We start from the raw sequence: 22,192 nt of genomic DNA on the forward strand, positions 1-22,192 counted from the left end.
CTCCATCCTGCAGCCTCCACTCCTACTCCCACAATCAAACCCAGCACCCAAACAGACTCTCAAAGCATGACCACACCTGCAGTCACCCAGCCTCCCACCACCACCACCAACAACAACACCAACATCACCACCCAAGGTTGGAACTTCCTCATTTATTATAAAGGATAATGTTCAGATTATTTTATTCTAATGAGTGTAAACAGGGGACAGTGACAGCAGCACTGCTGAGGTTTGGGTTACTAGTCACTCAGAGATCGCAGGTACTAAATGATTCTTGAAACATAATCAAATATTAATGTTTTGTTTTACTCTTTTCTAATTTCTTTTAAATGCATCCTCCTGCTCCAGCACCTCCATCATGTGAGTATCAGTTTGAAAGATCATCCACTTTACAGTTTTTTTTTTAAATACTTGTAGTCAATTTATTTATATCCATCGCTAGTGTCTCTTTTTTACATTACACAGAATGTAGTGACAGTATGTTTATACAATGATTTACAGTTTTACACTTAACAAACACTAACAACTGATGTTGTCTTCAGGTTCTTACACTGTAGCAACCATCAAGTTTGGCTTCCAGATCGACATTACCAGCTCTGCCTCTGGTAACTACACCATAAACTTAAAGGAACAAGGCCAACCAGGAGAAGGAATCACCGTCCAGCTCTTCAATCAAAGCTCACATGAAATCAAACACCTGAAGCCCTGTACTGAATATGAGCACGATGTGACATATCATGGTGCTGGTGGACCTGTAACCTGTAGCCATGCTGCAAATAAAACCAGGACAACTGACATTATTAGTGAGTAAAAATGATTTATGTTGTTGTCATGTATTTCACTTTCTTTTAAGAATTGAAACTGTGTGGAAAAAAATTGGAGACATTTGTGCATCACTTGTGTGTTTCAGGTAAAGAAGACATCACAGAAGACATCAGCTGCAGCCCTGGTCATGTTTGTTACAGGAGTGAATGGGACCTCAGCTCTTTACTACCAACAGCAAATAAGATTCCTGATGTGCGATGTGGTGATAAAACATTATGTGTCAAACCTGGTTACGATGACATTTGTTCCAACTTAACTACAACCTTCACACCAGGAAACTGTCCCAGTTCTTCCTTCAACCTCACCACAAGCATCCCTATCGGTATGTATAAAAAGAGTCTATTTTATTTTTAAATGCATGTGCTTTACACCTTGGTCCATCATGTTTTGTGTTTTTTAACTCTTTAATTTCTCCACAGATTTCTTAAAGGAAGTTGACATAACTCCGACTGCTCCCACTAAACTTCCTGCAAATATAACAACAAAGTTTCCTCCAAACTGTAAAGGCCTCTCCACTGATTACACCTGCTTGGGTAAGTGATGAAACTAGAAGTAGAGAGACTTTGAGTGTCACCAGTATTAGACATGGATTTACAGTACATAGAAACAGAAACATCTCAACCTGCCTTATTCTTCTTAACTTGAAACTTGAAATCTGAATTGTCTCTCAGTTTGAAGCTGAGGTCTTACTCTGTGGTCTCAGTGAATCAGTTCTTAAACAGTTATTTACATTTTTCTGATTGAATCCAATTTTGACCTGATCACAAAAGATACTGATTAGCTCTGAGGTATAAATACCAGTTACTGAAGAAATGCTGTCATCCTCATGTCTTTGCAGGAAGTGACAATAAGCCTAAGAAGGAGTCTGAGCTGGAGCCTTTCACAGACTACAACTGTATTGGTCAGATCAAGGACAACAACAACACCATTATAACAAACACAACTGCTGTTCGTGTCAGGATTGACTGTGGTACGTTGACGTTCACTTCACCTTAAGTTTTTCCCCTCAGATACTGTGGAGTGAATTACTGTGAAACACCAGTACTCAAGTCTGTTACACATGTCTGATGTTCCTACAGATTTTACAATAAGTAAGACACTGCAGGACAAAACCAGTACATCTATTCACTTCACCTGGGACACAACCAGTCAGAGGTGTCAACCTGTCCTTGATAAGCTTTCATACAGCTGTTCGTGTGATGAGTTACACTCCCATAAGAGACACAGTAAGTAAAATGATTTGTTGAACTCGCTTTTTTAATTCTTTTAACAGGAATTTATTTGTGGTAGCTAGTTGTTGGAGATTCAGTTTATCTCAATTTGAAATTTGACTCATTCATGGAGCTACAGGGCTCCAGACCAACACTTCAACATGTTCATTGTTCGTAGGTGTAAATGAGGTGAGATCATACATCATCATTCACCATTTGTTGAAGAGGATTCAAAATAATTAACATGAAATTTGACAAAGAAATAATTCAGTGATTGTATCAAATCACTGGAAAAGAAAGTTTTCAGTTTACACATGTTAATTGTCCCAGTCTGATTTTCTATCAGTATATAAACTTCTAACTTTTAGAGACAGAACTGGTGATCTACAAGTGATGTGCAGAAGATATTCACTGATTGAAGTATTTTCTGTTGTCAGGGCAACTTGACCAATAAACAACAATCAGCTGTTTTCTAAACCATTGATGTTGTTGTGTTGCTATGTAAAACAACAAAACAAACTAACGGCCTGTGAACCTTACAGTAGGTACAGTTACACCTCGCAACCATCTGGAAGGAGGAACATGTGATGTCACTGGACTGAATCCATTCACTGATTACACCTGTGGAGCCCGTCCCCATTACAAATACCTGGAGAGGAATGCCACCCAAACTGAATTGAGGGTAAAGACTGGTGTTGGAAGTAAGTAACCAACAAAGTGATCACAGCTGATTTTATAATGTCAATCTGTAACACAAAAACTGTCTGTGCTGCACAAATACATGTTAAAAATGGAGTTACTCGTGTGTCAGTAAAAGTATCTGTGTGAAACAACAAGGACCAAACAGCTTTGATGCTGTAGGTAACTATTTTATTTTATAATTATATTCTTTTACAATTTTATTATTAATTAAGACACTTGTGATAGCTTATTGTAATTCTAAGTGAATGTAGAATTATTGATTATGATTATAAAATGTGCACTTTAAAAATGAATCACACTCTCAATGCTATTACTTAAAATGAATATTATAAAGTTATTCAATAAATGAGTGACGTAGGAGCTGTGTTCACAATATGTACCAGAAATACAGAAAAAACTACAAACTTTAAGTTCCAACATCAGTAGTTATTTTCTGTTCTTCTCTGTGACACTGTAAAAATCTACCAGCTTCAGTCAGTCCCGACCTGTTTGTTCGTCAATGTCCAATATAGAGCCTGAAGAGTGGTACATTGATCATTTACTAGGAATTTTATGTAGTTGAATAAACTTTGAACGTGAATGATAAATCAATAAGAAATCAATAATCACCAGGCATCAGCAATTTTTCAAAATAACTATTTTGTTTTCTCATACAGTCATGAAAGTAATGAAATAGAAATAAAACACACAGGACAAGTACAACATAATAGTATTTACATTTCTATTGTTGATAATTGTTAAAACTATGCTTTTTTCATTTGTGGTTCAAACTCATTAAAATATCACTCTCTCTGTGAGTATGTATACATTATTGTATCTGAAGTTAATTATGTTTTTCTTCACATTTTTACAGAACCAGAACCTATTCAAAATGAAGTGGTAACAAAACAACCGGAGCACAATGTAATTCGTGTAACCTGTGGATTTTATCGTGCACATTTGAATGACGATCCAAAAAAACTTAAATTCAGTGCAAAAATCCGTCTGGGTGATAAAGTTGTAAGGGTAGAAAACCGAACCAAGTGCGAGTTTGAATTCAAGGACCTGAGTTATTCTACGACTTACAAAGTGCAGGTTTGTGAAATCCTCCTTTTTAGGTTCAATAGAAAATCAACAATTTATTATTCATACAGTTTCTTCTGTGCATATGCTGTTAAAACTGATGAAGGATTTCTCTGTCTTTCCAGTTGACTGTTTTCAACAGCAAATTTGAAAGTGACCCCGTTGGAAGGGACGTTGCAACTTTCTGTATGTACTATTTTAATTATAACCACAAATTGTCTTCACATTGTTAAAATTAAATCATTTGACACATTTTGTTCAGACTTCTTCACTTCTTCACACATCCATTTCTAAATGTTGTGTCCTTAACAGAAATGCCACTTGTTTTATTTACTTTTATTATCATTTTACAGACAACGACAAAGCTGTCATTGGATTCCTTGTCTTTCTCATCATCCTCACGACTGTGGCTCTGCTCTTCGTCATCTACAAAATCTTCATCTTGAAGCGCAGGCAGTCTCAGTAAGAATTACTGCATACAACTCATCTCTTACATCTGTTTGTGTCTGTTACTGTTTTGTTTTACACAAAATAACTTGCAGATTATTGATATGGTTCTATCTATATACCTTTATATAATATTATATTATTATATCATTATTATATTATTCCTAGTATTGTGTTTGAAATGCATTATAGACTGACAGATAATAATATAATAACTCCATACTATATTCTATGTAATTTAAATCATTTTCTTTTCTTTGCAGCGACCTGACTGAAGACATGATGCTTATGCCACCAAGTGAGTAGATTTCCTCCTTTTTTCTTCTTTCTCACGAATAAGCTTATTTTACAAGTCTAATCAGATCAGATATTCCTTGTTTGATAGCTAATGCAGAAGCACCTTTCAAGAGACATACTTCATTCTGATTCATATTTAGATATTTACAATATCTAGAATAAAGGTTAATAATATTGACAAAAGACCTGCAGAGTTTTCTGTTTGTGTCTGAAGTGTCTTTCGTTTGCTGCTGTAGCTGATGAGGAGAACCTGATGCCTGTCGAGCCGATTGCAGCAGAGGCTCTGCTGGAGGCCTACAAGAGGAAGCTCGCTGACGAGGGAAGACTTTTCCTGGCTGAGTTTCAGGTAAATTTTATATCTGTGTTCGTTTTTTCTTTCTTTTTTTTGGAGGGGGGATTGGATAGTTTACATTGACAAAGAGGGACATGATGTGTATTGAAGGTCCAAGGCAGAAAGCTGGATTTGCACTGGAATATGTGCAATTGCTCTGTGTTGTTTTATTTTCTCACTGACAAATCACATCATTTATTTGTGGCTTTCAGAGCGTCCCCAGGATTTTCTCAAGGTTCACAGTGAAAGAGGCCAAAAAGACCTACAACGCCCCCAAGAACCGCTATGTGGACATCTTGCCATGTGAGTGAACGAATCTGCAACAACACATGAAGCTTTGTAGATAAATAACCTAAGAGCACTATAAGCAAATGTGTGTTCTTTTATCCACTCTTTGTATTTAACATTGCCACCGGTTAATATACAGTAATAGAACTACAATAAAGTAGATTTATCAGTGATCACAGGTTTTTCCTACTGTATTTAATATGGTATGGTTATTTTAAAACACTGTGAGAAATGGTGCATTGTGATTGTTTTGTGATAATAGTTTATTGATAGGACTTTATTCATGGTGAGATTTAACCTCAGAAATGTAAAATAATAGAAAGTTTTAGTGTCATTGCCCACATGAAGCATGACATCTCTGCGTGTCTCTCTTCTGTCTCGAACCAGATGATTATAACCGTGTCCAGCTGAGCACAGGAAACGGCAACCCAGGATGTGACTACATCAACGCCAGCTACATTGACGTATGTAAAACATCCAGCTCTCACTGCTACTTCATCTATTGATGCTACTGATCCTGTATTTGAGAATGAGAATGATAAAACTGAGCTTCGGAACATGTTACAGATATAAAAATCCATAATTAATAGCAAAAGCAGCAATGTTAAAGGCAACTTTAGTGCAAAATAGACACAATGCCCAAAGTCTCTCACTGACAACACACCGCTTGCTTGTTTTCCTACTGCAGGGCTACAAGGAGGCCAAAAAGTACATTGCAGCCCAAGGTAAAGTCATGTTCTCACGTTCTCATACTGTTTATACACACAGTCAGCTCTCCTGCATTATCACTATCAGGTCTGCATGGCTGTGTCTATATACTGTATTGTCTGTATTTTATGTTGTAGGGCCGAAAGAAGAGACTGTGGGCGACTTCTGGAGGATGGTCTGGGAGCAGCAGTCGTCTATTATCGTTATGGTAACCCGCTGCGAAGAGGGAAACAGGGTAAGAACAGTAGTTTTAACTTTGTTCTGACAGTGGTGTTAATACTTTCATTGTGAGCTCTTATTTTATTTATTCCTGATTTGCAAAACTGGGTTTTCACTCACCGTATCTTGTCCCATGTGTCGTGTCAAAGGTCAAGTGTGCGCAGTACTGGCCGTCTCGAGACCGTGAGACCGAGATCTTTGAGGAGTTTATAGTGAAGCTGACTTCAGAGGACCACTGCCCAGACTACACCATCCGCCACCTCACCCTCATTAATGTGAGTCTCCATTACAACTCTCGTAGATAAAACTGTGTGCTTGCGTGGCTGTGTGGCAAAGACAATCTTTATCTCAACAAATACATTTTTTATTTATTTTATTTTATATGCACAATGATAAAAACAAACATTATATTTCATGATACAAAGGCAAATAGGAAAAGGAGAGGAAAAGAAGCCCAAGGGGCTCATATAAAATCCTCCCCTCCCATACAAAATCGCCAAAACAAATCAAACAATAGGAAAAGAAAAAAGGAAAAGAAGCAGTAAAGGAAAAGAGACAAAGAACAACATAACAAAAACAACAAAAAAAACAATCAAAAATGATTTAAAAAAGGCAACAACAACAATGACAAAATCGATACAATTACAAATTCATTTCAATAATACATGAGTATTATTTTTGCCTGGACAGAAGATTCCTCACCAAACCACATGTGTATGTTTTTATACACGTTTACATACTATAATATATATGTGGTCTTGTGAAAAACAAAGAAAAACTCCAAGACACTCTCTTGAGTAAGTAAAAATGCCTTTAATTGATTTAAATGAAATTGAATTAAAAGCATTTTTACTTACTCAAGAGAGTGTTCTTTGTTTTTCACATCCCTTGGATCCCTCTCCAAAGAGCACCTCTAGATTTGAGAAAGGAGTCCACGAAGTGCTCCTTGTTTTGAAAATGTTTTGATATACAGTATGTGGTCTTGTCTGCAGAAGAGGGAGAAGAGCACAGAGAGGGAGGTGACCCACATCCAGTTCATGAGCTGGCCCGACCACGGCGTCCCGGGGGAGCCACACCTCCTCCTGAAGCTGAGGCGTCGTGTCAATGCTTTCAAGAATTTCTTCAGCGGCCCCATCGTCGTCCACTGCAGGTAAAGACACGGTCCCAGCGCGGGGTCAGCTCACTCCCAAGTATCAACATGAAAAATATAACTAAACTAACATAACTAAACACATTTACTTGGGTACTGTGCTTACATATCATATTGAAGCATTTCGTAAATTAACTTTATACTCAGCTATATTTACCTAACAGAGTTAATGTTTACTTTTCACAATTAAATAAAACATAAAAGTACATTATAAAAGATTAAAGCAGTGGTTAAAACAGAGATGTTGTTACAAGTTTCAAGATTTTCATAGACCACTCAAACCAAATGTATCAACACGTTGTCATTCTCTCTCGTCTAGTGCTGGCGTGGGTAGAACAGGCACCTACATTGGTATTGATGCCATGATGGAGGGTCTGGAGGCGGAGGGCAGAGTCGACGTCTACGGCTACGTAGTCAGACTCCGCAGACAGAGGTGTCTCATGGTTCAAGTAGAGGTAAAATACCAGCTCAGATTATATTATTTGACTATTTGTATGTTGCTTTTATTGCTGTATTTACACGATTATGATAAACATAAAATGCAACAGATAATAATGCATAGCAGGAGCAATACACTGTTTCCTACATTAAATTGATGCGTTTGTGCAGTTTGTTTTGTACATACAGTACTTAACAGTAAGTACTTTTATTTCCATGTAGGCCCAGTACATCCTGATTCACCAGGCTCTGGTGGAGCACAACCAGTTTGGAGAGACGGAGATTTCTCTGTCCGAGCTCCACAGCACGCTGAGCACGCTCAAACAGAAAAGTGATGAACCCACGCTAATGGAGGATGAGTTTGAGGTACAGTCACTTTCTTCTCTTATTATCATTAATTAGATTCATTGTTGGGGCTGAAGGAGCCATTTTAAATAAAGTTGATTATGTTTGATATAACCAAAGTGAATCACAGGGGTTTATAATATAAAAACACATTTAAAAAAACAACCTCAAACTCAGACTCAAACTCAAACCTTAATTCATTACTATAAATTAATAATAGTAAAAAAATCTTTATTTTGCAATTCAGCGACTCCCTTCTTATAAAAACTGGAGGACGTCCAACACTGGTGTCACAGAAGAAAACAAGAAGAAGAATCGCACTTCAGCTGTCATGCCATGTAAGTTTCAGTTCAACAAATGATATTTTACATTACAGAAGTAGCAGCTACAGTGTACTGGTGTGTGTAGTGGTTTTCTGTACGCGCTTTCATGTCCCAGAGTAAATGTGTGTTCACATTGTCACTTTTGTTGAACCAAATCCAACCTGCCCCCCTCAGATGACTACAACCGTGTGTTGCTAAAAGTGGACGAGGGACACAGTCGTGATAGTGAACCTGATGAAGATGAAGAGGAAGAGTCTTCAGATGAGGAGGACGAAGACGCCACTAAATACATCAATGCGTCCTACATTCACGTATGCTATTTTGCTTTCATCTTTATTACTTGCACAAAACTGACCAAGACACCAGAACAAAACAAAGTGAGCTTGGTTGAATTGAGTCAAAACCGTATCAATGTTATGTCATGTAACTCAATATAAATTAACATCTTTTATACAGTCAGTTGAAGAAGCTGTGACTAACATATTGAATCTATCATCTCTTTTTGCCTGGATGTGTGTGTGTTCTTGCCTCTACAGGGCTACTGGGGCCAACGTGCCTTCATCGCAGCACAGACTCCTCTGCCAGACACCATGTCTGACTTCCTGTTGATGGTTTACCAGAAGAGAGCAACCACTATTGTCATGCTCTCAGACTGCAGCGAGGAAGATCAGGTACCTGCAGAGCCTGGCATGCACATATAATGATATTATATGTTATAAATGTATATTACATACAGAGAGTTAATGCTCCTGTTTCCTTGTGTTCACAGGAGTCTGACTGTGCGTACTGGGATAAAGAGAAGAAGACGTTCGGGGACTTTGAGGTGGAGGTTGAGAGCACAGAAATCACCCCGTCTTTCATCTGCCGCAACATGCTAATCCGTCATGTCAAGGTAACACAAGAGCCACCTGTTCTGTTCCCACATTTTGTCAGCACCAGCACCTGTGATGACATGACCGGTCATTTCGACATCACAAGCTGCTTTAACCCAAAACACACACACACACACTCTTCTGTCAACAGAGGAAAGACAGTCGCTCGGTGAAGCAGTTCCAGTTCCTGAAGTGGGGGAAGAGCGAGGTGCCGGAGAAAGCTCAGGATCTCACAGACATGATGAAGGAAATAAAACATAGCAAGTCACAGACCGCCGTGGTCCACTGCAAGTAAGACAGCTTCATGGTGAAATTAAATCTAACAGGCACAACGTGTATACAACAGCATCTTATTCACTTTTTTCATTTTAAATCACATGTATTTCAAAGCTTTCAAATCTCAAGAAGAAGAAAAGAAAAACTTCCCACCTCCCAGAGCTGCAGGGCAGACTCATGTTGTGATGACAACACTTCAGGCTATACAAACACATAGATTTCTGGAATCAAAGTATACAGTACAGAGAGAAATACTCTGAGGTTCTTATATTAACCTGTAATATTTGACCAGACATGTTGAGTGACACCAGCTCAAAGGTGAATAATGCTGAGGGAGGAGGATCATGCTGGAGGATTACTGACTATGACCAATATAATAACATTACTTTTATGTGTGCGAAATCCTTAAGATCTCCAATAGCAATTAGTAACAGCAATCTAATATATATATAATAAGAATGACAATATGGTTCTTATGGTTTATTCAACCATTTATTACATTATATAACCTGGAAAAGGTGTAGTAAGAGGGATTTAACCTTTGTATGTGTGTGTGTGTGTGTGTGTGTGTGTCCTCTCCTCCTCCAGCGATGGCTCGTCTCGTTCAGGTATTTTCTGTGCCATGTGGAACCTGCTAGACAGCGCTAAGACTGAGAAGCTGGTGGATGTTTTCCAGGTGGTCAAGAGCTTACGCAAGGAGAGACAGAACATGGTCACCAGTCTGGTACGTGAGACAAGCTCAGTGTCTGTCAGTAATAGGCTTTTTGTAGTTGGTTTAAGCAAGAGACAAAGATCAAAGGATTTTTTTTTGAATGTGTTGTTAATGTTATTCCACACATTAGTCTTACTCTAGCTCACTTTGACTGCTATAAAAGAAAATCATCTACTTCAGTTCAGTTTCTTTGCTCATAATAGTGTTAAGAAAGAATTAAACGAATGGTTTTCTACATTTCAGTTTATGTCAATAAGCTGTGAAAGTACCAAAAGTAACACTGCAGTACTTCATGACTTCCTCTTACCCTGTTTGTGGCTCTCAGACCTAAGCCCATGAGTTCCTGCTGAAGATAGAAATCTAAAAAAAAAAAAAAAAAAAAAAAAAAAAAACAAGTAATTTACATATAATTTCATTTTTAAATCAGTTAAATATGCAGTACACTCAAACAGACACCTTCTCTGGGCTATTTTAGGCTTTAGGTTTTATGCTTTAGTGAGCTCACAGCAGCAGGAGGGTCCATGTGTGATTGACTCAAGATAAATGACAGTGCCAACTTCATCAAATGATAGAACGTGTGTGGAGGTTTGTAGTTTCTGAACACGTTTCTCTGTCAGAGGAATCAGAGGGTTTCGCTTCCTATATAAAGCTTTTTATCTGGCATCATTACTTGTGAATGAAAATGTGAACGAAATGTGTAAAAAGAAATCTTTACTCTGATTAGAACCTACACCAATGAACCATGTCTTCACGTTTCCACTCATATCTGCCTGCGTCTCCCACAGGAGCAGTACCAGTTCTTGTATGACGCTCTGGAGGGTCTCTTCCCCGTACAGAATGGGGAAGTGAAAACTGCACCAGCCGCTGCAGCTGACTCTGTCCAGATTGTCAATGAAACCAAAGTAGCGGAGCAGCCAGCTGAGGTGAAGGCTGAAGAGAAGGCTGAGGTGAAGGCTGAGGTGAAGGCTGAAGAGAAGGCTGAAGAGAAGGCAGAGCAGCCGGCCAGCACTACCAGCAGCGAGCAGCAGGGGGCGGCAGAAAACACCCCTCTGGTGGCTGACGGAGACAAAAAAGAGGAGGCTGCAAAAGAGTCCAGTGCTCCCACAGAGACAACGCCGCTGGAGGACACCAGCAACGGCCCCACGGTCACAGTGGAGGTTTGAGGCGGGCAACAGGTGCATGGCCTCGCATTTTACGTTTTGGAATAAGTGCCCCGGTTGAATGCTTTTCTTTTCATTTCTTTATGAATGTATAAATGTATTGTAAAGCTTTAACATGGTGTGATCCTATTTGAGACATGCTTTAAGAATTTGATCAAATGTTTTGTTATGTCAATATCCAAAAGTATGATTTAAACTAAGTTATAAATATTTCAGTGGGTTATGTGTATGAATGCAAAGATGCAAATAATCATTGCTGTGAGCAAAGTTTACTGGATGCTGTCATCAAACTAGCTTTTAAATATACAATACTTAGGTCTGTTGTTTTTGAAACCCACTATGAGTGCATGTTGAGTTTGAGTTAGTTTATGTTATGTTGTTCCTGCTAAATAAAAAAAATGCTATATATATCTCTATTTGAATTACAGTAGACATACACACATATGGTTTCACTGAATATGTTTGTTAAGTTTAAACATTTGTCATATGACACTGTTGTTTCATTAAAAGAAGCTTACAATAAGTCTTACTTACAGAGAGTACTTAGTTATTAATCATTGTTATTATGAAGTTTTGATTTTCACTGAAGATTCGCTGTAAGCTCGATTTGATTCACTAAAGTCAAAAACGTCATGTGTTTTAAATGCTGCCAACAAAGTTTGAGACTATAACTCTCCACTCTAATTGTTGCTTATTTACTTGGCAAAAAGAATTATTGTCATGGGAGATCTGAAACTAAGCTCACGTTTTCAAGGGCAGTGAAGTATCAATATGTGTCCTGTATATTACTTTCATAAGTAAACAGGGTCTCAGTCATCAGTCGCATCTTATTCTCACTCCATTCATTGAAGAGGATGTGACTAATATTAGTTTCCAGTCTCATACCAGTATGATAAATAGATAAAAGTAAGAAATAAAATTAATTATCAAAAAACAGACAACAAAACTATTAAAAATTCACAACATATAATAATTTACTCTGATAAATTAAATATCAACTTCTAAATAAGCAGTTGTGTTTATATAATAGTTGTCAAAGGCAAACAGTTACAAAATGTAAGACACACAAGATATAAAATGGACAGTTTTCACAAGTTCAGGACAGTCATAAACAAACAGCCTGTTGCATTTCTCTGATCGGAGCTTAATGAATTCCCTGCTACAGCTTCTTATCAATCTAAATTTCCATCACAAATCAAGGTACAATGTATAAAAAGTACATTCTATGTATAAAAAACAACAACATCAAATACACTGAACTGAGAGAAGACGGTGAGATCTGTGCTTCACCCACATCTTCTGTGTTTTCTATGTAAGGGGCTCAGAGAGGTTTTGTAAATGTTACAAATACCTGAACCACTGATTGTACTGAGAACATGTCAGCTAATGTGAAGATACACACACACACACACACACACCACACACACACACGCTACTGTAGTGGTCGAAAAAACAGTCACAGATCTTCATAATAAACTGTAAATACGCAGAGTGTTATGACACATGGATGCAATCAAAGCACTGCATGAGGACACTTCTCCTCAGCCCAACTCTTGGCTCTCTGGCTCTACAATCAACAATACTCAGCAATACTTACAGATGTGTCAAAATACAGGTTTTGTACTTATATAATAATATATTTACTAGGCATACTGCTTTACTTTTCAAGGTAGAATTGATCATTGTGTGTGGTTTTGATGAGAAAAGAATGATTATCGTTCACACAATAATCAAAAACCTCTCGCCAAATTTCCACCCAGGCTAATAAATTATTACTTATTATGGTATACTCAAAAGCTGCATACATAATGTGCTCTACAGTAACTAGGAACCAGTAAAACAAGTGCTTTCTAACACTGCAAAGGTAATAAGTACTGTAATAGCAGTAATATACTGTATAGTAAGCACATAGCTACTGTACATTAAAAAAAATAGTGAATGTTTTCTGCTATAGTGTCATATACAGTAGCATCGCAGATTGTATCTCAATACTACTCCTTATTATGGGCTTAACATCACTATGCTTGTTTGGTTTGTGCAAAATCTTTGGTTCCTTTCGTTCACATTATGTTATGATTCATTGCTTAGCCTACTTAGCAGGGATACACTTGACTGAACACATATTTACCTGAATTCTAGGAAGCAGCACATTGACTTTCACTTCTGTCACTTGGTCATTCTTTACTTTTTCAGCTTGACAAGTCACAAAGCAAACCCCACACACAAAAAAACATCTGCTTCTGTTATCGGAGGCAATTATACAAATGCCTTAACTACAATCGGATGTAAGGCTACTCCTTATCTTGTAAACGTCTACAGCTTCTACAGTAGCTCACTTTTAACCGGTGTTCAAGAATAAATAAACAAAAAATCGATAAATCTTTGCATTAGATTTCAGTGCTATTTTCATTCAACATTTCATTTTGTCCTTTTAAATTCATCTCTAAAAGTTGAGGTTTGCAATTATCATTATGTGCAATGGAAAGCCCTTCTGCAAAACAACCCCTGACCCACACGCACACACAGATCAACATTTCACACCTGGCTTAGATTGTCACTTTTGATGCAAACCTCAAGGAGGCGAATACATGAGGCTTGTTTCCATCCAGCTAGTTTTGATAAAGTTTCACTTCTTGCTGTTGCTTTACACAGGTAGCCAACCTGAGGCGTGTGTTCACACCAACAGGTCGTCTTGCTTTTCTCTTCCACATCTGAGACGTGGCAGAAGTCTGAGCAGCCATTCAAGCATCATCCCTTTGAAAATGTATGTTTTGTGTGGCGGCCGGCTCGTCTCCTCAGAAGTCAAACGACCACGTTTGCTGCTTCACAACTGCTCATTTTCAGCCTTGTGTTTCCACCTCTTTCCCCACCCACCCTGTCATCACCACCTCACACACCACTTCAAGGCACATCCATATCTTCCCTGCATGTAGGACAGGAACGGGGACAGGGAGAGGTGTACTGAAGAATGGACCATCTTTGTCTCACTCCATTATTGGAAATCCTTTTCCTCTGTCCTTCAGCTTTGTAGCTGACATAACTGGAATCAAATATGAACCCCCTGTTGTGTTGCACTTCCATTAAATCCAACCTTCAACTGGACCATTTCCGATAAACCGGTTCCTTTCATCATCAGCCTCAACAGCTCCAATCAGCCCACTTCCCCAGGACACCCAGAATGCATGGCCAGCCATGATTTAGCATAACAACCACTGGAAGTTTCAGCTTTAATCTGAGTCAGCTTTAATCTTCAGTCATTTTTTGGCCTTGCTGTCTGGCGTCTCCTCATCACCGCTGTTTGATGAGGTTTGCCTGGCAGTTGCAGGTCGGACCTTGCCGGGTTCAGACGATGCCTTGGTGTTGTCAGATACGGCTTTGGCAGTCTCTGGACGCGCTTTGGACTCTTTCTTTGGCGGTGGAGGGGCGGCGGGCTCCCAGAGGATAAACTCGTGCAGGAGTGTGTTGACGGCCTCGGGACACTCCATCATGATCATGTGGCTGCCGTCCTCCAGCACCTTCAGGAAGGCCAATAGCAGGATCTGACAAAAAAAGTTGAAAACAAATAAAAAAAGAAGTTGAATTGAATTTCGGGGTTATCAACTAAATAGTTAATATTTTGTGCCAAAGAACCAGTTTGGTCCCATAACACTCTGCACCTCTGCCCACATCACAGATTTTTTCAAATACAGTAGCATAGTATTATAAAGTGGAAAAAATAAACTTTTTTGTCTAATTATCATGCCACCAAAGTACTAATGTAGCAGGAGGAAATTATGTTATGAGTTAGTATGATCTGTCATGTCAATTTAAGCCCTGTAATTTTAGAGGGAGACATCTTAAGTTCAGTAGGCATGTTAAGTCCGGAGTCTTTTATTTTCTCTAAGCAACTGATTTTACACAGCAACTCCAAACAAATAGGTAGTTTTTCACAGTTTTAACCCATTACCTACATTTTAGGGCAAACAGACAGACAGACAGACAGAGAGAGAGAGAGAGAGTGATGGGAAATGGCAAACCACAAATTTACTTTGCATGTATGTGGTTAAGTGTGTTGGCCTATAGGGGACTTTTTTTTTTACTTCTATTAGCTGGCCACACTTCTCTACTTTCTTATTAACCACAGTAGTTGTTGTAAATGTCTTAAAATATCATCCGTCAAATGGCATCACTCTTCACGGTCTAAAATGTCTGAAAATAAAATTATATCTAGGGTCAGTGTCGATTTGGGTTATTTCATATAATCCATACAAAAAATATTCCTTTTTAAAATCCTTTTTAGACTAATTACGACCATCTGATTCTCTCAGGTCCATGTGACCAAATGTTTGTCTCATTCTGTGACAGCAGTGTCTCAGGTTGAGTCAGTTTCCCCGTTTGGATCCGGTTCTCAGGGGTCCAAACAAGCCCTGTTACCTCTGCCATGCGCTGGTCTTCTTCAACAGGAACAAACTTGTCATGCATGCCATGAACCAGCAGGGTGGGCACTGTGAGCTCAGCGTGGTAGACCTCATCCCCCTCAGGCCAGTACTGCCCGCTCATCATGGCGCGCAGCACAAAGGACGACACGTTGAAGGCATTGTTCTCTTTCAGCAGCTGCTTCTCCTTGGCACCCTGCCGAGCAAAGCCGGCCCTGCAGGGAACACAGCAAAGGAGATTTAGCGAAATTACAAATTGCTAAATAAAAAAATAAAAAAATAATCTGTTGACACCAAACAGCGGGTAAAATAAACACACATTATGTGGCACTAAAAGCATCCTGTCAACACAGATGTGCCTCTGTCTTCTAACATGTTTATCATGCACCTTGTTTTTCCACCAAATTCAAACATTTATTTTCATTATTTCTAAATTAATGTTAATCCAAGAAAGTTACATGCATCAGCTTTTAAGTAAAGTTAACTGATGAGCTACATGAGTTTTACTTTACAAGCTATAACTGATTATGCAATAAAAAGCACAAGACGCATCATGTGATTATCATCACATGTAATACAGTATATAAACTTGTTTTGCCTATTTGCAGTCTGTCTTACTTGAGAAAGCACCAGGCCAGCAGCGGGGACAGGCAGTGGAGCACACAGGTGGGCAGGTTGAAGATGGAGCAGAGGCTGGGCTCCAGGGCTGTGGGACCACCTCCGTTGATCATCACCATCTTGTGGATCTGCTCTGGATACTCGTGAGCCAGGAACGTGCAGAAGGACACACTGTGGCAGGAGAACAGAAGATCTGGTTACAGGACAGACTGGCACCAACAGGATAATCTTAGCTGTTTGTTTAATGATCCTTTCATTGAAGTGTCATGTCATGTGATCTTAAATGTATACCCATAAGAATGCCCGATGAGAATATTCCTCTTGCGTGCATATCTCTTGAAGATTAGTCTGATATCCTCAGCCAGGGCGTAGAAGGTGTACGCTGCAGATATCTGTGGCGCTGAGCTGGCTCCGTGACCGGCCAGGTCCGGGGCGATCACCTCGTAGCCCAGGCGGGAAAAGAAGTCCAGCTGGCTCCCCCAGATGTCCAGCGAGCCTCCCACCCCGTGGATGAAGAACAGAGCCACATCTGCGTGTGTCCCTTTGCAGGACATTATCTTCCTCTCACAGTCGATCACCACTGTGCGCTTGGGCTTCCGTCTGCGTTTCCTGGGTGGCTGGGATGGATCAGTCTGTCCAGCAGCAGGAGCCTCTCCGCCTGCTCCTGTTTGAGATGCCCCATTGTTTCCAGCTGAGATGGAGTCTGACCTGCCCTCAGGGATGCTGACGGGCGGTGAGGAGTTACCACAGTCTGTAAGTTCAACCTCTACAGTGCAGTTAGGTTCTGCCTCTCCGTTTGGACAGTTTTTCAGCTCTGCGCTCGCCCTGTCGCCCAGATTCTCGATGAACAGCTGTCCATTACGATACACTGTGATCTTTCGTTTGCAGCTGACGCTCCCTCCCTGCCCGGTGGGTTCCTCCACCACCGGCCGGTCAGGAATGATGTGTCGAACCCGCAGGACACGGCCTGGTTTCACCTCCACAAACTCGTAGCCATCAGCAGGTTCAGAGGTTTCCACGGGAACTACAGCGTTGGCAGACTTTGAGGTCAGGCAGCAGAAAAGGCCTTCCATAAAGCTGGTCAGCATGGCTGCCAGGCTGGAGCTAACACATCCACAGAAAAAAACATATAAATCAGCACCAACTTGCAAATGTGAATGATACAAGGTCACAGAAAACCAAAGGTACATTAATTATAATAGGACGCTCAGTTACAAGCATACCCTATTTGACTATTTGAAGCTATATGGACTGTAAATTTGGTAAGAGATGAAAAAAACATTATGTGGAGCCTAAAACTAGAAGAACTATATCAAACCTAAATCAAACTATATTTTGAAACATCTGCAAACACATCAGGCAATGATTATGTTTATTTATATATTCATTAATTAATTAATTTAGTGTTTTTTGAGCCAAAATAACAGATACAGCATATCTAGTGGCTGTTAGTAGGCCTATGGCTAATACTACTGTAGTTAGCTAGCTAGCTCTATTCATCATAAATATAAAAAATATCACAATGAATTTAGTTTATAGTGGTGTTTAAATACACCATGAATGCTTCATATCATAAGAAATCACCACGAAATGCGTGAAAAAAGAAAAGACAACCTAAAGACAGCAAACATACCTACAATTGAAATAACAAAAAAGCTTCATGTGTGATAGAGCCTGATAATAATATTTTAAGTGCATGACTTTGTTTCAGTGAGATAGTTTCTTTACTCTTCATTTATGTAGGCAATACTGTATGCTAAAAGAACATCACTCAGTGCATAATTTATCACACTGTTTGTGTAATTGCCCATAAGAACTTCAAGTTACTACATCAAACGTCCATGTGGGAGACCTGATCACACAGAGAAGTAAACAAGTTCTTGTGCCTTTACAATCTGACGTCTAATTACAATTTAAACCCTTGCGACTTTCTGTCAGACGTAACGGAGCAGCACCGGCCCTCAGTGTGGCCTTTGGGGGTATTAATAGCCGGGGACAGTAATAGCTCTGTGAGTTAAAGCTGCCTGCCATGTGATCACTCTGCAGCAGCACACACACACAGACACACACACTGCAACACTGCTGGTCAAATCTCCGTCACAGGAGTGTTCATGTGTGAGAAAGTGGAGAAATGCCAAATGTGCACATCGAGAAGTATTGATTTACTAATGATTACCCTGTAACAACCACCAACTACAAACTACTTCTTTTGAAAAACATACTGTGCAATTCGACGGGTTAATATCCAGGCTGAGACTGTGTCGGCTATAGTGTACATTTCAGGAACAGTATTTAGTCTGTGTTAGCTTGTTAGTTGATTACCAGCCATGGCAACAGCAGAGCAGCCAGGCAGGGTCTGCAAGTCTCTCCGCTGGTGGCATTATCCTACCTTCCTGTTGCTCCCCTCCCTGCTGGAGGGGATTATACACGTCCACACAACACAATCTGTCTATCTCTCGGTGAAAACAGTGACACTGTGCAGCAACACTTTTACCCTTTGTGTGATTTGTTGCATCTTTTTCTGTACTTGCTGCCCATCAGCCACTGCTTTCATCTAGGGATTATCGGCACAATGTAATACAGTGCTCCTGCTTTGCTGGCTATTCTCATGCCCTTTGTGCTTATAGTGGCACATCCTCTATCCGAACCACATGGGCTGTGCAGTGCTGTAGGAGGCCGAGCAGGTCATTTGGACATCACCGGGGGGACGGCGCATTCATCTCTAATGTTGCTCTCGCATCCTTGGGACCTTTATGAATGCAATTCTTTTCTATGTCCTGTTTTATGCCATTTAGTGATACTACAATTCATAGCTTCTCTTCCCATTGAAAACATAGGCATGAATTAATCTATATGTTTCACTAATGTGGTCTAAACCAGCTGAAAAAATTTAAAGTGCTGCAAATATTAGTCAACTTGAAAACACACTGATTCTTTGTGACAGTTCCCAAATACAGAGATGGTGTTGTGTGATAAGACTCAGTCCTGCCATGAATGTCATACGTCACATTTTCCACACAGTCTCTTTTCTATCTAGTCTGCATATATTATTTAATATGCAGAGAAGCAGAGAAGCAGGGGTATGGGTAAGAGGGTGGCAGGCGGGTACACCACAGAGCAGCACAACGAAAAAACATGTCCAGTAATTGCTTGTCCCACTTGTAATGCATGCATATCATAATTCATCCAGTTAGGTGAAACACAAAGTCTTGTCTTTCAACAGATCATTGATAATAATTACCATTACAAACCAGAGCAAATCACACACAAAGTTGTGGGCTCCCCAAACTGGCACTCTGCTTCAGTTGCTGTACAACCACGCTTGGAAGTAACTAGTAGCCTACTACAGCACTACAAGTGTTTTGTCTGTTGGCCACTGGAGCAGTGTTGCTGTAAAACACCTCAGTGCTTCCTGTTGAGTAAACATTCAGAGTTGTCAGGTCTAAAGTGACAACCAATCACAGCAAGGCCTGACTAAATATTAAAATAAAACAAAATGATACATTAAGAAAACACTGAATTATCCTTAAACAATATCCCAAACATGAATGTCATCATTGTGAAACATGCAGACATCTTGTGATGCACTGTTATTGCTATCTATCTGTGAGTTTACTTCCTGTTGCAGTCTCTGTGTGCATGGCCTCTGCTGACGGCGGCTGCAGGGGAGCTGTTATATAATGATTCACGCATGTCACACACAATCACAGTGGGAGCTGATGCCCAGAAACGCAGAGCAGATTCTGTCATGGAGATTAAAAACAAGTACAGTGCTGCAGCCTCACTGTTTAGAGACGCCAGCCTGCTGAATTATTTGTCACTAAACATCAAAATTAGGACTATGTCTGACTTTTAAACATCCTTAGCTACTGCACCTGCTCTCTAGAGTCACCTGAGACATGCATCTTTTCTCATGCATGAAAAAAATATGCAATATGGAGGAGCTGAATTAGAGCATTTTCTAACACACATTTTAATATAAACCCTCACTGTCATGATAATGTTTGTATCAAGACAAACTGTATAGCCAGAGCTGATAATAAATAATAGCCTAATAATGATAATGCAGTTTAGAAAGAAATAAGTAATTTATAAAGTATTTAGCCAGGTTTCGATTAAATTCTGCACAATGACATTCATTAAAAAAAAAAAATTGTACATATTTGTGCATAATTGACTATACAAAAACATCAAGTACCTGTGATAATCTGTCATCAAACTGAGCAGAAAGGAAAATAACTTTTCACAAAAGAAATAATAGGAGCTAATTTTAATGGAGAAAAACATCGTTTACCTGGAAACGCAGGTGAAGCTCATGGCCCCATCCATTCACTAATGACAATAAAAGCGCGTTGAATAGGACACTCACTGTCGTCTAAAAGCAGCAAATGAGGCAAGTGCCAGAATGTTTTCGTTTTTAGTGAAGTTTAGATGAATGGCAAATGAAAGTTGATGGTGGATTTGAACACTAAAACACTAAGCAACATGTTTATCTTAGTGCAAAGCAGCGGACCTCCTCGTGTCTGCTGCCAGTGCTGTAGCCTACTACAGATCAAAACAATCTCAGGACAAGAAAAAACTAAAATATGAAACAAGAAAGTAAAATACCTACCTCTATAGTCCCGAAAAGTCCGCGTTAAATATGATCAGATTGATGTGGTTTTCTTATGAAGCATCGAGGAAGTAGGAGAGCTATAATCTGTTGCAGGCAATCCAATAATCTAATTTATCTGGATTCGGTTGTCCTTTAGGTGGCCTCCACATGGCGGCCACTGCCAGCCTGACAGGACTGGACGTCTGACTGTGGTTCACAGGAAGAAGATCCGTGTGTCTGCATGGTCCAGCTCTGCGGCTCCACGGAGGTGCGATGTACCTACTACTGTATGGGACGGTGAAAGTCCGGAGGAGACTCACCGGAGCTCAGCGGGATGTCACGGTGTTTTCTATCCGGCAACTGTGGCTCAGTTCGTGGATGTGATGAGCTGCCCCCTGCTGCCATGTGACGCGAGACAACCAGTGGAATAGAAAATCCAATAAATTATGAATACATTTATTTAAACAGCATAAAAAAAGGTTTTAGTGACCTATAGTGTAAAGAGTACTCACATTATATCCAATCAAAAAGTATTGTTATGGTGGTCTAATGAATGAGTCTTACCCCACATTTGCATTTTACACACCACAGGTACAGTGGTGCATTAAAGTCCATTCCTCTCCCTTGATTTCAGTGAGTTTCACAGTGCAGATACATGTGTAATCTTATGAGCTCAGGTACACTGCAAAAGTTGTGGCTGTTACACAGAAAACTGACCACAACCAAGGAGGCAGCATGTAAGTGTAAATGAGATCAATGGTTTATCAAAACTGGATAAATAATATAAGCTTCATAGATCACTTGTAGCCTACCTACATGACAGCAACTTTTGGGTTGCCAGGTTGTGAAAAATAAGAAGAAAACGGTTTAGAAACCCAACAGCTTGTTATAATATAATAATATCATATAACTGTAGTATAAAGTCTGACTTATAATGTAAAACTACTGATGTAATATATTATTATTATATGTTGTTATATTTTTCAATGTTTTTTGTAACAGACAAACTCTCCATCCTCACAGCTCTCTCTTCTGCAGCATCATAAGAAGCTGGTGCTGTGACGGTTGCCATGGCTGTTGTTGCTAGGTAACTACTTGTTAGGAGTCCAAAGGATGCAGGTGCCAGGGTGAGGTAAGAGCAGAAATCAAGACCCAGTGAAGCCAAAAGCCAGTGACTGCATAATTTAGGTCTCCACCAA

The 22,192-nt window shown here is 39.6% G+C and overlaps 2 protein-coding genes across 2 annotated transcripts; one reads left to right on the top strand and one right to left on the bottom strand.

Annotated features, from left to right (window-relative positions):
* Window positions 1–235: 235 nt before the first annotated feature.
* On the top strand, window positions 236–11,874 carry ptprc (protein tyrosine phosphatase receptor type C). The gene is made up of 27 exons (XM_083970894.1): window positions 236–360; window positions 543–803; window positions 911–1,147; window positions 1,245–1,358; window positions 1,664–1,795; window positions 1,905–2,051; window positions 2,579–2,737; window positions 3,592–3,812; window positions 3,926–3,986; window positions 4,154–4,262; window positions 4,511–4,545; window positions 4,781–4,890; window positions 5,088–5,178; window positions 5,551–5,627; window positions 5,852–5,888; window positions 6,009–6,106; window positions 6,240–6,365; window positions 7,083–7,240; window positions 7,560–7,695; window positions 7,901–8,044; window positions 8,271–8,361; window positions 8,521–8,657; window positions 8,883–9,017; window positions 9,116–9,238; window positions 9,370–9,509; window positions 10,083–10,218; window positions 10,992–11,874. Exons 1-27 carry the CDS (start codon window positions 330–332, stop codon window positions 11,367–11,369), a joined length of 3,624 nt encoding a protein of 1,207 aa, XP_083827020.1. The 5' UTR covers window positions 236–329; the 3' UTR covers window positions 11,370–11,874.
* A 2,746-nt stretch (window positions 11,875–14,620) lies between these two features.
* Window positions 14,621–17,490, bottom strand: abhd8b (abhydrolase domain containing 8b; the record flags this gene model as incomplete). Its single annotated transcript, XM_083970895.1, has 4 exons — window positions 16,691–17,490; window positions 16,400–16,570; window positions 15,780–15,996; window positions 14,621–14,905 (listed from the first exon to the last, which is right to left on the bottom strand). Exons 1-4 carry the CDS (start codon window positions 17,485–17,487, stop codon window positions 14,621–14,623), a joined length of 1,470 nt encoding a protein of 489 aa, XP_083827021.1. The 5' UTR covers window positions 17,488–17,490.
* Between the last annotated feature and the right edge of the window lie 4,702 nt (window positions 17,491–22,192).

The sequence above is a fragment of the Trachurus trachurus genome, assembly GCF_905171665.1.
Source record: "Trachurus trachurus genome assembly, chromosome: 4".
Lineage (NCBI taxonomy): Eukaryota > Metazoa > Chordata > Actinopteri > Carangiformes > Carangidae > Trachurus > Trachurus trachurus.

Bases quoted from the DNA above. Each gene is read 5' to 3' on its own strand.
- ptprc (XM_083970894.1), top strand. From the start codon at position 330: ATGCATCCTCCTGCTCCAGCACCTCCATCAT. The intron at 1,796-1,904 runs GTACGTTGACGT...ATGTTCCTACAG, and splicing joins TCGTGTCAGGATTGACTGTG to ATTTTACAATAAGTAAGACA. The intron at 2,052-2,578 runs GTAAGTAAAATG...TGAACCTTACAG, and splicing joins ACACTCCCATAAGAGACACA to TAGGTACAGTTACACCTCGC.